Genomic DNA, 16,874 nt, shown 5'->3' with positions numbered 1-16,874 from the left:
ACCTTTCAAATCATTGTTACAAAGTGCGTAAGTAGGCTACAGTATAATATATCTGGGATGATACTGCCCCAGCTCGATGCCCTAAACTAAACATGCCCTGACACATTCACCTGTGGAACTCTCCAAACTGATCCAGGACCAGGTTCAAGGTGCTCACACTCAACCCTCTCTGTGCGTAATGAACCAAAGTTATCACATTGACTCTTAAATATCATAGCCTACTAGGTCTACCTCTTGGCAGTTCCATTCCGAGTGAATGCTCATTGTCTTCTTCGCCGTATTCATTGTCTTCTTCTCCGTATTCATGATATTCTTCGCCGTGGCCATGTTCCACCCGGTTGACGGTTCTTGTTTCTCTCTGATTGTAGAAATCCACGGTTGCCGCCTGCGCGCGAGCCTCGTCCTCGAGCCGCTCAGGGACGGAGGCGGCTCCGGTCAACCGGACAAGCACTGGAGACGCACGCAAGTAACATTTATCAAAACGTTTCATTCTGAATCTTAACAGCTAGAGATAAAGGCATAATTGAAACGGTCTGCGTCAGTTAATAACGGACCATTAATTATGGACTCACCATTGACGAGGATAAGCGCAAATCTGAATTTTATATCCATCACTGCTTTTTTTTAAGTGGAATCAAATCAATCAATGAATTAGAATCAATAGAAAGTGGACTATCCTTAGTTCACAAATCGTTGTCTTCTCTCTCTCCAGCTCGTGGCCCGAGTCTCGGTGCATGCGGGGCCCCTAGCTCTGTCTGTCCTGGTTGGGTGTGAGTGGTTCTTGCTGCCGGTTAGTCCCGTTATATCCTTCCAGAGCCCAAGTCTCCCGGGGCCCCGTGACTCACGCGCCGAGGCCACACCTCGTTCAGACGGGGTTCATAGAACTACAGTAAAGTATAGATGTTGTTCCATTCATTTATTATGTCGCATAGCTGGCTCTCAACCGCTTCAAAATCAACATATTTTTTTCAAAATAATAGAAAAGCTGTAAATGTAACTATTCACCCCCTTTGCTATGACACGCCTAAAAACTCATTAATCACACCTAATTAGTTGGAGTCCTCTATGCGTAATTGCGGTATTTCACAAGAATTCAGAATGAATACACCTGTGCTTGGGTGATCTCAGTTGGTTATTTCCAGGGCATTAAAAATCCAGCAGGTAAACTGTGCATGGGTCAACACCAGGACACTTCACAAACCCGGGCTTTATGGGAGTGGAAAGAAAAAGTCCATTGTTGAAAACTCGCATGAAATCTTTGCCCGAAGGAATGTGGGAGACTGGTCCAGGACCATTCTGTGGTCTGAGGACTCAAATCTTTTTTTTTTTTAGCCGCAACAGTAAGTGCTGTTTAACACAAACCCAACACCAGACCTCTGAACACCATCCCTACCATGAAGCATGGTGGTGGCAGCAATGTTATGGGGATGCTTCTCTGCTCAGGGACTCGACAACTCAGAGACAGAGGGTGAAATGAACTGAGCAAAGAAGAGAATACTGAAGGAAACCCCGCTGCAGTCTGCAAGAGACCTGGGACTTGAGAGAAGATTCAGCTTCTAGCAGGACAATGAACAAAAACATACAGCCACTCTGGAGAGGCTTAGAAACAAACAAGTAAATATCCCTGAACGGCCCAGTCAAAGCTCAGACCTCAAACCTATTCAATTAGTCATTTAGCAGACGCTTTTATCCAAAGCGACTAACAATAATTGCATTCAATGTAGTGAGAGCCAATGTACTACTTGCCAGAACTCACAAGTGCATCTTCTTTCTAAAACAAGTGACAAAGAGCATAATCTAGTGCTGAAGGCAAAGTGCAAGAATAGCAATCTAAAATACAATAGGTGCTTAAGAGGGAGGATCGTTGTAGTACTTCTTGAAGAGATGAGTTATTAAGAATCTGTGGTAAGACTAAATCATTGGTAAACGGTAGTTGACTTCATAATTTATGAAATGTACTTTATTTTTCAAAGAACAGAAGGAGACAAAACGTTTTTGTGTACAAGTTTATTTAGGACTAAGCAGATTCTAAACGCGTACGGGAGGGGGTGAGATGACATCACAATAGAAGAGAGATTTTAAAACACTTCCAACAGTTCGTAGTCAGTCAACCAAAACATCTCCTGTTTATTAAAAAATGTCTTTCACATGCTCGTTCATATTATAAAAACCCATCTTCAAAAACAAACTTACAGAACTCATGGAAAATAAGATGAAAATGTTTGCAGAGTCTTACAACCCAACATGATAACCATATTTACAAAAAGCACACCTGGTCTTTTCTGCCAATCACCATCCAGTCATTCAGGTGTGTGACCTGGGGGCGGGACTTAAAAACCTCAGCACCCCGTACAGTCTTGGATTCACAACAACAAATAAACAAAAACATCAACATGACACACTGGCTCCAGTGTCAATGGTTAAGAAAGTGTTTAGGGGGACAGAAACTTCTCTCCCAACCCTTCTCTCCCCAGTTCCAAAGTGGAACCCCACCTTTATCCTTTAGAAAAACTGAGAACCTTCTGGAAACTGAATAGAACATCTTCAGAGCCCCCCTCCCCAAGATAAGACAGGGTATAGATAGAAGTCTTTCTGCCCCTCTAGTTGCCCCCAGCATGCCCCACCCCCCTACATGCCCCACCCCCCTCCCATGCCGTTCATGCCCACGGAACCTCGGCTGTTGCCGTAGTAACTGCTGCTCATCCCGCTCTGGTTACCTGACAGGAGAAAGAAATACCAACGTCAGGATCCGCGGCACACACACACGCACACCACTATACACACACACATGACTATACACACACACACCGCTATACACACACACATGACTACACACACATATACACACACACGACTATACACACACACACACACGACTATACACACACACACACGCACACACACGACTATACACACGCGCACACAGGGGACTACAAACACGCACAGGGGGGATAACACACAGGACTACACACACACACGCGCACACCCACACGGGACTACACACACAGGACAACACACACAAACACACAACGCACACCCACACAAACATTACACTACCTACACACCAGTAGGAACATGCACACACATGGATGGCTGGTCAGGCGGCGCGAGGCCCCGGCCATCGTAGAGATGAGACTCACTGTAATCATTGTACCCTCCCATGCTGGAGCTGCTGCTGTAGCCCCCAGAGTATCCGCCGCTCATCTGCTGGCTGCCGCCGTACGACGATTGGTTGGCTGGGGGGGATGACAACCAGGAAGTAAGACGCACTGTATATCGCAGGAGCACAACTCCTCACAACACCGGAGCTCTAGTGACTCTCACGCTCACAATATCCACCGCTAGCCTTTCCGGAGATACCCCCGAAGCTTCAGAAATCAAACCGCGTTCTGCATATGGAGAACAAGTAGCACCTCTTTTTAAGACCTTAACACAACTACACTTCTTGGTCTAGGTGCTTTGAACATCTGAAAAGGCCCTGTGTAAATAGAACGCATCATATTCAGTCATTATTATACTTATCTGACATCACCTATTCAGTCTGTCAGACTTTGATATCTAGGTGTCTGCACACTGCCCCAACAACAACCAACACCAACGTTGGGTCGGTGTGCCATGTTTGCTGGTGACTTGACGTCGGTTGGACGGATTCCACAGCTGAAATTTAAACTTCCAACATTCTATCAACTGCCAACTTTAGAATGTTGGGTGTTGGTTGGCGTCAGTTGGGGCCGTGTGCAGACATGATATTATAATAATGTATACTGTATACTATCATAATAATACTTCAGCTGTGAGGTGTACTATGCGTGTCATGCTGGTTAGAGCATGTGGAAAGGTGCTATATAAAATGCCAGGTGTTCTACCGCTGTGCCCTTCAGATGAGTGGTGCAGGTGGTCAGCCTCACCCATAGAGCCCATCATCTGGCCGCCGTAGCCTCCGTTGCTGCCCCCTGCTGTCGAGTTGAGGAACAGCTCCACATAGCGGTGCTCTGAAAGGGGACAGACCGGTCAGTCACAGACAGCGGGGATAAAGTGTGGATTTCCCCCGCCCAGCTCTCTAGATAAAGGTTTGGGTCTACCATGTCTCATCTTGTCATCGACTATTTTCTAAGACTTATGTTGCTGGTGGCTACGACCGTTTTCCGAGCGGTGGCTAGCCGAGGGGCCCGGCGCCAGACTCACGCATGTTGGCTTTGTCTTTAGACATGGCCGCCACGGCGTCCTCGTGGGTGGCGAACTCCACGTCGGCCTCGCCCGTCACACGGCCGTCGGGCCCCACCTCGATGTGGACGCGCACCGGGTTCAGGGGGGAGAAGAACTGGACACCGGCAAGACAGAGAGAGAGAGGGGGGGGGGAGGGAGGGAGAGAATTAGTCAGGCATAATTGGCATTGGTTGAAAGTCAATATGGGATGTCTACTGTGTGTAGAGATTTCTGATAAGTGTGTATAATTGCCACGAGGGCCAGTGGCATGGTTTGACTGTCAATATGGAATGTGTGTGAGTGTGTGTTGCCACCGGGGACAGGAGTGTGTACAGTGTGTGTAGGTTGTGTGAGTGTGTGTTGCCACCAGGGACAGGAGTGTGTACAGAGTGTGTAGGTTGTGTGAGTGTGTGTTGCCACCAGGGACAGGAGTGTGTACAGAGTGTGTAGGTTGTGTGAGTGTGTGTTGCCACCAGGGACAGGAGTGTGTACAGAGTGTGTAGGTTGTGTGAGTGAGTTGCCCCTAGGGGCGGGGGAAGAGACTCACGCTGTAGATGTCCGTCTCGGTGGCGCGGTAGGGGAGCCCCCTCATGTGAACGCAGTGACCCGTGGTGCTCTGGAAGCTGGAGCCCCCGTCGCTGTAGCGGTCCGAGCCCCCTGTGGACCAATCACACGTCAGCGCCGTGGACCAGAGAGAGAAACCCAGCCAGGATCAACAGGGACTGAACCTGACCTACTAGAACTAACTATGTGAGCAGCAGTAGTAGCAGCCTCTTTCCTCCTCCGTTTCAAAATGGCCTGATCAGAACCTTGAAACGAGGGAGGGGGGGGAGGCCAGAGTAGGCGGGATCGGGGGCGGAGTCAGAGCCCCGCGTGCGGCCAGTCTATCCTCACCGTTCTCACCTCCGCCGTATCCTCCTCGCCGCATCCGGTCGAAGGACCCCCCGCGGCTCATCCCGTTGTAGCCGCGGCCGCCGCCGGGCCGGTCGTAGGGCCCCGGGCGCTGCATCCCCATCGGCTTCCTGGGCGGCTCGTAGTTGGTCCGCACCTCGGTACGGCTGCTCTTGAATATCTCAATGTACCTAGAGGCACGCACACACACGTGTCACGGGGGCATGCTCCCGGGGGATTCTGGGAGTTTAACGACTACTGAGGTTTACTGAGAGATCAGGCCATGTACATGGAGCGGGACTATTATTTGACGGGCAGTGCTAAGGACGGCTATGACTGGAGCGTGGGGGGGTCCCTTTGCTTACGGCCATGCATGGTTATCTGAATGTCTGCTAGCTGCCTGGATAACTGGTGACTCACTCACCGTTATCGTAGCTTGGATGGACTGAGGGAGAGGTCAAGTTGAGACCCATCTCTTGACTTAAGTGGTCATATAAACCCAGAAAAGCAACGTAGACTTGAATTAAACTAGATTAACTAGATGGTATAAATGATGTCAGGTCCAGAACAAGTGAGAAACCTGGTTGTGTGTGGTGTTCAGAGGAGCCACAGAGGATGACTGTGGTCGGGGGTTTGGGGGGTCAATGTTGAGCCCAGCCAGAGAGAGCTGTCCTTGGGTCAGACACAGAGAGAGGCAGGCAGTGGGATCCATGGTCCAGGGAAGACTGGCTGGCTCTGGGGCAGGTCTGGGTCAACTCTGGGGCCTGCGGCGGCGTGGAAGGCTACTGGGTCCTAGTGCTGGGAGACTTCCGCTGTTTCCTGCCAACTGCTCCACTTCTGTTTTTCCAGAATTCCTACTTTAGCTGCGGTTGGGCAATGTCTATGTTTACCTACTTTTATGTCACTTTAATGTATTTTTGTGAATGGCTCCTATTCATTAAGCTTCAGTTGACAATACATAAACTAGCCTAGCATATATAAAAGAAATACAGTTCTCTCTTTAGTGGATCTAATGTAATTCACAGAAAATATTGTAGTAGGTAAAGGGTGTCCTCTCCAAGAGGAGAATCTCAGTGTACAGCTTCCTGTTACAAAGGCACAAACAGGAAGTCCCCCAGCACTACAGCGGCCCCACTACCACCAAGACATCTGTGGACATGAGACCTGGACTACAGGCCCTGCTGGTCTGATGTGGACTAGCTACATGTTATGTTGTATGTCTCTGCAGCGCGGGCCTGGCTACATGTATGATGCATGTCCTGGTACCGTGGGCCTGGCTACATGTATGATGCATGTCCTGGTACCATGGGCCTGGCTACATGTATGATGCGTGTCCTGGTACCGTGGGCCTGGCTACATGTATGATGCGTGTCCTGGTAGCGTGGGCCTGGCTACATGTATGATGCGTGTCCTGGTACCATGGGCCTGGCTACATGTATGATGCGTGTCCTGGTAGCGTGGGCCTGGCTACATGTATGATGCGTGTCCTGGTACCATGGGCCTGGCTACATGTATGATGCGTGTCCTGGTACCATGGGCCTGGCTACATGTATGATGCGTGTCCTGGTACCATGGGCCTGGCTACATGTATGATGCGTGTCCTGGTACCGTGGGCCTGGCTACATGTATGATGCGTGTCCTGGTAGCGTGTGAAGAACAGAGTCAAAGCTTGCGAGTTTGCCGCTACCGCGGCAACGGCACCAGACGGGTTTTTGTCTGTCATCATTTTGAACGAGGTGCATCAATAAAAATAAAATAAAAAATCAAATCAATCAGTACCAATCATGTTTTTTTTTGTTGTTAAAAAGCAGCTTGTAACCAGCCAACCAACCATCCCCACCTGTGCCCTATTCTGTCCTTGTGTTTCTTTAGAGCCTTTTCGGCTATATCCTGTGATGCAAACTGCACGAAGGCCTCCCCCGTACTCCTCCCCTGGAAGTCCACCGGCAATGTTATCCCATTTGGCACGATTTCCAACCCTTCAACCCAAGCACAGATAACCCCAGTGGGGAACACAGTAAATCACAGGCCCACATGATGTCAAACACACACTCCATCCTCCATCTCTCCTTCAGAAAACAAACAATGGAAGTAAAATGCAACTGAAACAACAGATTAAGAGACAATAACAGTCATGAACAGCCGAACCAGGTGAGGGGGTTTTAAAGTTTACTTACGGTCCGTTCTGGGAACTTATATGTAAGTGGGCTATAATGAGACGTATTGAGGTGTCTTGAGTACGTGAAGATATCACAGCTAGGGGTGTGGACTGATGCTATGTTATAGCAGAACGGGTCAGTGTCAAACGGACTGGGTTCTGAAAAGGTCAGCTAAGCTGACCCACCACCGTCTACCTTGGTTCTGATGGTTCTGCTGGTCTGTGGGTCAAGCTAGTAGAGCGGTCATCACAGAGACCTTCCACACCCTCCCTACTGTACAGAGATATACGTCCCTACGTACGAAAATATGTTTCTGGGAAAGCTGGTTGTGCGATCCACAGGAAATGAGGCAATAAAGAAATATGAATCTAAATAGACGTTGAACAGTAGACCGCCTAAGGGTGGTGTGGGGAGAGAGAGCGCAGAGACGGGGTCTCACCTGAGAAGAACTGCACTATCTCCTCCTTGCTACAGCCGAAGGGAAGGCCCCGTAGACGAACCAAGCCGTCCCCCTCCGTCTCTGGACAGTTAGGGCCCGTGTGCTTCATCACCCAATCCATCTCCACGTTGTTGGATTTGAACACTTCACACACGCGCGCGCACACAGAAATTGAGAGATTAGACCACACACACGGAGATAGCAATTGTGATTTTTTTCTTTTTTGTGTGTGTGTGAGACATGGAGACGGCAGATGTCCCTGCTGGTAATAGCGAAAACGTTTATCGCATCTTATTGAAATTTAGAAGCAGTGTTGATGGATAAAAGGTGCAAGATAGCCTTCATAGCCTAAATAAATAGAAAATACATTTCCTATACTGAATTATATACATGAGACTGCTCGGCTGGTCACTGATCTTAGCAGACCGGCTGAAAATGTGCCTATTCACCTGCTGGTCTACCGGTGCACCCCTAACTTAAACAGAGACCGTCTGAATGATACCTTCCACATATCTGTGTCCCAGGGTCTCCCGGTCCTTCTTCACGGCGATCTTCAGGTCGTCCTCAGACTCCAGCTCCACAAAGGCCTCTCCGCTAGGGCGCCCCTCCCGTGTGTAGGTGAAGTGGATGCTTGTGCCGTTGTTTGCAACTTTACAATCTGGAGAATCAAGATCATTCATTCAATTTTACAATCTGGAGAATCAAGATCATTCATTCAACTTTACAATCCAGAGAATTAAGATCATCCATTCATTCAACTGTACAATCTGGAGAATCAAGATCATTCATCCATTCAACTTTACAATCTGGAGAATCAAGATCATTCATTCATTCAACTTTACAATCTGGATAATCAAGATAATTCATTCATTCAACTTTACAATCTGGAGAATCAAGATCATTCATTAATTCACCTCTACAATCTGTTGAATCAAGATCATTCATTCAACGTTACAATCTGGAGAATCAAACTAATGAATTCCCGGTTGCTGAATGTAACCTGGGTAGATGACATACTGGCCTACCTCAATATAGGCCCCGATTTCAGGCCTCGTTTGAGGGAACCACGGAGGTACTTGCCTGAGAAGAACCTGGAGACCTCGTCCACGGCGCAGGACCACGGTAGGCCTCGCACCCGCACCACGTAACCCTCTCCGTCCGCCATGCTCGCTAGTACAGTCGGTCAACCTGGAGGAAGGACTTGATTTGAGTTGGATTTCACAAAATCAGCGGCGGTTTTCAAGCGACCTCATAAAAGGCCACGGGAAACAGTGAAACAAAAGGTGTAGGAAGCTATCTATGGTCGGACACAATTGACTCAACTCAACCAGACGCGTGGGTGAATGGGGTCTGGCTCAGAAAGGTCTAGACAGGCGCCATTTCATAGCTAGCTAGCATAAAACCGTTAGCTTGCTAACTGATGCTAGACAACTAAAAGTCAGAATGTAAGCTCAATAAACGGATTTAACGTCAACTCCAGGGTAGGTTAGTAGATGTTAGGTTAATTCAATCAGTATAATAGTGATTATTAGTCGTTGGCCTGCTAATATTTTCTCATAGTTCGTCCAACGAACGAGCTGGCTAGTAGCTACACAAAGCATGCTAGCTAGCTAATGCTAGCTAACTAAGTTAGCTTGCTGCTAGCGGCAGGCAGACAAAGGCGCAACTTAGACTATGACTTACTACAAAAGGGGATCAGCGAAAAATCACAAATACACGCATATATGTTATCATTGTAGTATCTTTAACAGATACATGCCCTATAGTCTTAATATATTACAATTCTAAACACTAAAGCACCTTAATTTCCTCTGCAGACAGATCGCGTCTCCTCCTCGGCGTGGCTGCTGGTGAATCTGCTCCAGGGCCGGGGGCTCTGTGCGCATGGGCAACACACAACTGAGGTTGCCAAGTAGACTTTTCCTATTCCCCTATTGAGGTGTCTAAAACCACGTTTTGTAGAACTATTTTAACCCTGTTTTTTTTGTTTAAATTAATACGATGTCATATCCATGGCATGGCATATGGATATTAAAACTGTTGTACTACCATAACAAGTTTAAACAAAAACAACACATGTGGAGCTTCTTTTAAACATGGCAACCCGCGGCATTGGCCCCTCCCCGGAAGTGAGGCGCGCACTTTATACATCCAAGAGGCGCGCACTTCAATTTATTCAAGACAAGTGTGGATCTTGGCGCCTCTCTAGTCTTTTCTGTGTTCTTCTAAGCTCTCCAACATTACTTGGCTAAACTCCCCGGCCGCCTAGATTCTCTGTGAAGATGGCAACCCCTCCTAAAAGAAAGTGTTCGAGCAGTGACTTCGACAACAGCTTTGAGAAAAGAAACAAGAAGATATCCATTGAAGGGAACATAGGTGAGTTTGCAAGCTTCAAGCACAATATTATCTAAACTTCGCGGTATTCAGGATCCGTAAACGTGACATTCTTCACCGACTTTATATAATATAATTTCATATTTGTTGGCTGGACCAGTCGTGTTTGACTTTGGGAGGATTTAACGCTATGTAACGTTAGCTTGGCGCCAAATGTTACCTAACTTCTGCCCATGGCTTTGAACTGTAACATTAACAGGTTACGAGTGCTTTGTTTACGATTCCTATATTGAGCAATCACATGCTTGGCAATATTACTTTCTATTTGATGTGTTCTCATGATGAATGTGCATGTTTGTTTCTGTAGCTGCGGGAAAGTCGACGTTCGTGCGCCTCCTGGACAAAGCCTCGGATGATTGGGAGGTCATACCAGAGCCTATTGGCAAATGGTGCAACATTCAGAACACTGAGAACGAGTTTGAGGTAGTTAAATAAAGCATGTATTCCTCCTACGTGTGTGACAGAGAGAGAGAGTGAGAGACGATAAACAAGCATAAAAGTGTACAAAATGGCCGAAATATGTCTGTTTGTTCATTATGAACTAGCCGTATATTAAAGGCTTTTCATTTCTAAGAAGAGTTGACTTGAACTTCCATTTTTTGCATAAGAGTGTGTTCAAAAGTATTGGGGTGTGTGTGTGTGTGTGTGTGTGTGTGGGCGCGCCCTCTGCCTGACCTTCCCGTTCTCTCTCTCTCTCTCTCTCTCTCTGTCTCTCTCTCCCCCCCCCAGGAGTTGAGCACGTCCCAGAAGAGTGGAGGGAACCTGCTGCAGATGCTGTACGACAAGCCCAGCCGCTGGTCGTACACCTTCCAGAGCTACGCCTGCCTCAGCCGCGTCCGCGCCCAGCTGCAGCCCCCCTCCGCCAAGATGCAGTGCGCAGAACACCCCGTCCAGTTCTACGAACGCTCCGTCTACAGCGACAGGTACGGGGCTGAGGAACTAACAGACTATCACGACTGCTATCTGCTTAACAGTTGTGAAAAAAAGTTATTTGTTTTACTGTTAATTTCCTACATAGATTGGTGTTATTTTAATGTCCGGGTTATAACAGCTGAGCTGTGAGCCTGCCCGGGGTTAGACTATGGTAAATGGACAGCACTTATAGCGCTTTTATCCAAAGAGCTTTACAATGGCCTCTCATTCACACACACATACACCAATGGCGGCAGCTGCCATGCAAGGCGCTAGCCTGCTCATTGGGAGCAATTTGGGGCTCAGTGCCCAAGGACACTTCGACATGTAGTCAGGAGCAGCCGGGGATTGAACCGCCGACCCTACGATCATTGGATGAGCTATACAGCCGCCCACAGACTAGTGAGCTGAGTGAGCTGTGAGCTCAGTGAACTCAGTGAGCTGAGTGTGTGTACATGACTGACAGCAGTCGTTTAACTTCGCTCTTTTAGCCTGGCTAGCTGCTCTTATACTCTCCTAGCATCAGTGCTGTGTTGTCCAGGATAGATAGATAGATAGATAGATAGATAGATAGATAGATAGATAGATAGATAGATAGATAGATAGATAGATGGATAGAGGATGTACACTATGCCAACTGTTACTTTTACTCATGAACAGACACAAAGTATACCCACTTCACCAATATAATCTTTTGACAATTTCTGCAACTTCTTCAGTCACCACTACGTCACATTAATGCCTGGGCGTTGCTGTGGCTGCTCCTGCCCTCAGGTACGTGTTTGCCTCCAACCTGTTTGAGTCCGGGGACCTGAACGAGACGGAGTGGGCCATCTACCAGGACTGGCACAGCTGGCTGCTCTCCCAGTTCGAGAGCCAGATCGAGCTGGACGCCATGATCTACCTGAGGGCCGACCCAGAGGTGAGCACCGCCGGCCGGGTACCTTCAGACCAGGGGACACGTGCCCTAATCGACCCACGCCCCAACACTCCCATCTTCCCCACTCTGCACTTGTGAAGATCTGAGTAGATGATTTCCCACTGTTGAAGTTAGTATGTCACGTTGCCGAAACAAATCCAAACAAGATCTTCAGTGTACTGATGGGTTCAGGCTGATAGGCCAATATGATCAAGTGTTCTTAACTCTTGTTTTGTGTGTGTGTGTGTGCGCGCGTGTGTGTGTGTGTGTGTGTGTGCGTGTGTGTGTGTGTGTGTGTGTGTGTGTGTGTGTGTGTTTCAGAGGTGTATGCAGAGACTTCACCAGCGAGGTCGTGAGGAGGAGCAGGGCATCCCGCTGGAGTATCTGGAACAGCTTCACTACAAACACGAGTGCTGGCTCTCCCGCCGCACCACACAGTAAGACTATTACTATTAATACTACTACTAATACTACTACTAATACTGCTACTAATACTACTAGTACACCTGGCTCTCCCGCCGCACCACACAGTAAGACTATTACTATTAATACTACTACTAATACTACTACTAATACTGCTAGTACACCTGGCTCTACCGCCGCACAACACAGTAAGACTATTACTATTTATACTACTTCTAATACTACTACTAATACTACTAGTACACCTGGCTCTACCGCCGCACAACACAGTAAGACTATTACTATTTATACTACTACTAATACTACTACTAATACTGCTAGTACACCTGGCTCTTCCGCCGCACCACACAGTAAGACTATTACTATTAATACTACTACTAATACTGCTACTAATACTACTAGTACACCTGGCTCTACCGCCGCACAACACAATTGACACCAATTGCCAGGCTAAAAACTGAGTTTTTAAGTGTGCAGCTAGTTTCTCTCTTTCAGCTTTTTCTCCAATGATCAGTACTTCTGTTTTGTCCTGGTTTAGTTGGAGGAAATTATGTGACATCCATACATTTATATCTTTAATACACTTGACAAGGCAGTCAACCAAGCTGTAGTTACTGGGTGTTACAGAAATATAGAGTTGGGTATCATCTGCGTAGCTATGGTAGCTAATGTTGTGCCTCCTGATGACACTGCCAAGGGGCAGCATGTACAGGCTGAAGAGTAGAGTTCCTAGGATTGATCCTTGGGGCACCCCACAGGTCATAGGGATCTTTCCTGAGCTATAATCACCGAGGGCGATGAAGAAATCACGACCGGTTAGATAGGTCTTAAGCCAATTTAGGACTGGACCAGAGAGGCCAACCCACTTTTCCAGTCTTTCGATGAGGATTGCATGATCTATAGTATCAAAGGCTGCACTCAGGTCCAGGAGGACGAGAACAGAAAGCTCTTTGGAGTCAGCATTAATTCTGAGGTCATTTACAACTTTGACTAATGCCGTCTCTGTGCTATGGTGGGCACGAAAGCCGGACTGGAAAAGGTCAAGGGTACAACTTGTAGCTAGGAAATCATTAATCTGTTTGAAAACAATTTTTTCCAGAATTTTACTCAAAAAGGGAAGGTTGGAGATTGGTCTAAAATTGCTAAAAACTGAAGTGTCTAAGTTGTTTTTCTTCAGTACGGGTCTCACCAGAGCAGTTTTAAGTATTGGTGGGAAGACACCTGTAGATAGGGAGTCATTAACAATGGATAAAATGTCATAGGATACAGAGTCAAAATTAGTTTGGAAAAAATCGGTGGGGATGGGATCCAGCAGGCATGTGGAGGTTTTGAGTTTGGATACTACTTTTCTCAACATTTCTGTGTCAATCAGTGTAAACAGGCTCATATGTCCATTGCATGGAGGGAGAGGATCTGTGAACGGGATGCATGGCCTTTCCTGAGTGATATTCCTCCTAATATTCATAATCTTATCTCTGAAGTAAGCTGCAAATTCCTCACATTTGGAGGTAGAGAGCAGGTTATCAGGTGTTTTTACGGCAGGGTTTATTAGGCTATCAATTGTTGAGAAGAGCACTCTTGAATTATTTCGGTTGGTAGATATCAATTTTGAGAAGTGGTCTTTCCTTGCATTTCTTATTGCTTTATTAAAAGCAGAGAGATGTTCTTTGAGAATATTATGGTGGACCTGTAGCTTGGTTTTTCGCAATATACGCTCAGAACTTCTGCAGGTTCTCTTTAGTTGATATGTTTCCTCATTTCGCCATGGAGCTTTATTATTGGTTGTGATCCTTTTCAGTTTAATAGGTGCTACAGAATCCAAGGCTGCCCTTACTCTGGTGTTAAAGGTGGTTGCCAAGTCTTCAATATTTCCTAAGGGCCCCACTTCTGGAGTTGATAAATTGTTTGTGGTCATTATTTCTCTAAAACTGTCGGCTACTGCGGAGGTAAGATAACGTTTCTTGATAAAGCGCTCAGTACTACTTTTGACTTTAGGAACCAATGCAGTGAAGAAGATACAGAAATGGTCGGAGAGGGCGAGGTCACTGATAGAGGAAACAGTGATAGTCAGGCCCTTAGTAATAACTAGATCAAGGGTGTGGCCGCGGTTGTGGGTTGGCTCAGAGATATGTTGGGTAAAATCCATGGAGTTTAGGAGGTTGATAAAGTCCCTAGTTTTCGAGTCCGCCTCAGTGTCTACGTGTATGTTGAAATCTCCTACTAGTACACCTGGCTCTACCGCCGCAAGTACACCTGGCTCTACCGCCGCACTACACAGTAAGACTATTACTATTAATACTGCTACTAATACTACTAGTACACCTGGCTCTACCGCCGCACCACACAGTAAGACTATTACTATTAATACTGCTACTAATACTGCTACTAATACTACTAGTACACCTGGCTCTACCGCCGCACCACACAGTAAGAATATTACTATTAATACTGCTACTAATACTGCTACTAATACTACTAGTACACCTGGCTCTACCGCCGCACCACACAGTAAGAATATTACTATTAATACTACTACTACTAATACTGCTAGTACACCTGGCTCTACCGCCGCACTACACAGTAAGACTATTACTATTAATACTGCTACTAATACTACTAGTACACCTGGCTCTACTGCCGCACCACACAGTAAGAATATTACTATTAATACTGCTACTAATACTGCTACTAATACTACTAGTACACCTGGCTCTACCGCCGCACCACACAGTAAGAATATTACTATTAATACTGCTACTAATACTGCTACTAATACTACTAGTACACCTGGCTCTACTGCCGCACCACACAGTAAGACTACTGTTAATACTACTACTAATACTGCTACTAATACTGCTACTAATACTGCTAGTACACCTGGCTCTACCACCGCACCACACAGTAAGACTATTACTACTAATACTACTAGTACACCTGGCTCTACAGCCGCACAACACAGTAAGACTATTACTACTAATACTACTACTAATACTACTAATACACCTGGCTCTACTGCTGCACAACACAGTAAGACTATTACTACTAATACTACTACTAATACTGCTAGTACACCTGGCTCTACCGCCGCACCACACAATAAGACTATTACTACTAATACTACTACTAATACTACTAGTACACCTGGCTCTACTGCTGCACAACACAGTAAGACTATTACTACTAATACTACTACTAATACTACTAGTACACCTGGCTCTACCGCCGCACCACACAGTAAGACTATACTTACAGCGTTACTCATCACAGGGAGTTAACATGTCTTCCTCTGTGTCCCAAGGATGGACTTTGAGTACCTGAAGGACATCCCCATTCTGGTCCTAGACGTGAACGAGGACTTCAAGAACGACCGCATCAAGCAGGAGGCTGTGGTCGATAAGGTCAGTGGGGGGGTGTTGGGGTGAAGGAGAAGGGGGGAGGGTAGTTGTGGTGGAGAGGGAGGGGGGTGGTGTTGGGGTGAAGGAGGAGAAGGGGGGAGGGTAGTTGTGGTGGAGAGGGAGGGGGGGGTGTTGGGGTGAAGGAGGAGAAGGGGGGAGGGTAGTTGTGGTGGAGAGGGAGGGGGGGGTGTTGGGGTGAAGGAGGAGAAGGGGTGAGGGTAGTTGTGGTGGAGAGGGAGGGGGGGGGGTGTTGGGGCGAAGGAGGAGAAGGGGGAGGGTAGTTGTGGTGGAGAGGGGGGGGGGGGGGGGGGTGGTTGGGGCGAAGGAGGAGTGGGGCGGGGTAGTTGTGGTGAGAGGGAGGGAGACAGATTCCTGGTACTTGCAAATGTACTCTGCCAATAGATGTGATTTAGATTCACAGTGTTTTGGGCCTTTTATGAAAAAGGGAAGGCCGACAGTAGTGTGTTCCCTCCATCATCAGTGTGTTCTCACCCGTTCCTGGTCTCACCATGTTGCTTTTTCTCCTTCTGCATCCGTCCACAGGTCAAAGACTTCCTGAGCACGTTATGATCCAGGAAGGAGACAGACGATCATGCTCCGCCCCCATCACGATCATGCTCCGCCCCCATCACCTCACTTCCTTACAGGCTACCTCCGTCTCCCCCCACCGAACAATGACACTGCTCGCTACCCAGACCGACCCACTTCCTGTTCCTGGTCACATGACCTTGGTGGGAGTGCGGCATATCTATGGAGGGTTTATGTGTTTTATATAAGTCACGTCTACTTGAAATGAAATTGTTTTAGTTGCAATAGGAAGATATGTCTGGTTTGAGTGCTAATCGGCGTCTCCTCTAAGTAGCTGATACTAATATTACATTGTTGTACTGTATATATCATCAGTAGTGGGTTTTTTATTCTAGATTTTAAACGTGGAATTTTATATTGTACATATTTTAGTTTTCTGTGTCATAATTTTTGGCTGCAGCTAGCAGCTCTATAGTTTGCTCTCTTGGTTGGTCGGCCAGACGGTCCACAAAAATGTCCCAACCATATGCATGTGCCGGTCGCAGTTATTGCGAATTAATTTGTGCATGTTAATGTAGCCGACTCTTCAACAGACTTGTACATGAGTT

General features: G+C 47.1%; 2 protein-coding genes across 6 annotated transcripts; one reads left to right on the top strand and one right to left on the bottom strand.

Annotated features, from left to right (window-relative positions):
• Positions 1–2,628: 2,628 nt before the first annotated feature.
• hnrnph1l (heterogeneous nuclear ribonucleoprotein H1, like) lies at positions 2,629–9,544 on the bottom strand (the record flags this gene model as incomplete). Of its 5 annotated transcripts, none has more annotated exons than XM_084439455.1 (11): positions 9,496–9,544; positions 8,776–8,883; positions 8,198–8,353; positions 7,696–7,839; positions 6,938–7,076; positions 5,101–5,288; positions 4,754–4,863; positions 4,186–4,321; positions 3,867–3,992; positions 3,141–3,236; positions 2,629–2,717 (listed from the first exon to the last, which is right to left on the bottom strand). In XM_084439455.1, the coding sequence occupies exons 2-11, from the start codon at positions 8,858–8,860 to the stop codon at positions 2,629–2,631; spliced, it is 1,269 nt and encodes a 422-aa protein (XP_084295581.1). In that variant the 5' UTR covers positions 8,861–8,883; positions 9,496–9,544. The 5 variants fall into 5 exon arrangements, with proteins under 5 accessions (XP_084295581.1, XP_084295583.1, XP_084295582.1 ...); XM_084439457.1 differs by having other exon boundaries at positions 3,909–3,992; XM_084439456.1 differs by having other exon boundaries at positions 5,110–5,288.
• Positions 9,545–9,977: 433 nt separating this feature from the next.
• Positions 9,978–16,308, top strand: LOC311309491 (deoxycytidine kinase 2; the record flags this gene model as incomplete). Its single annotated transcript, XM_084438808.1, has 7 exons — positions 9,978–10,071; positions 10,397–10,512; positions 10,819–11,012; positions 11,776–11,923; positions 12,242–12,357; positions 15,642–15,741; positions 16,282–16,308. 7 exons carry the CDS (start codon positions 9,978–9,980, stop codon positions 16,306–16,308), a joined length of 795 nt encoding a protein of 264 aa, XP_084294934.1.
• Between the last annotated feature and the right edge of the window lie 566 nt (positions 16,309–16,874).

The sequence above is a fragment of the Borostomias antarcticus genome, assembly GCF_949987555.1.
Source record: "Borostomias antarcticus genome assembly, chromosome: 1".
In the NCBI taxonomy this organism is placed as follows: domain Eukaryota; kingdom Metazoa; phylum Chordata; class Actinopteri; order Stomiiformes; family Stomiidae; genus Borostomias; species Borostomias antarcticus.
The sequence above is the reverse complement of the archived record's forward strand: the minus strand, read 5'-3'. Positions and strand labels throughout refer to the sequence as shown.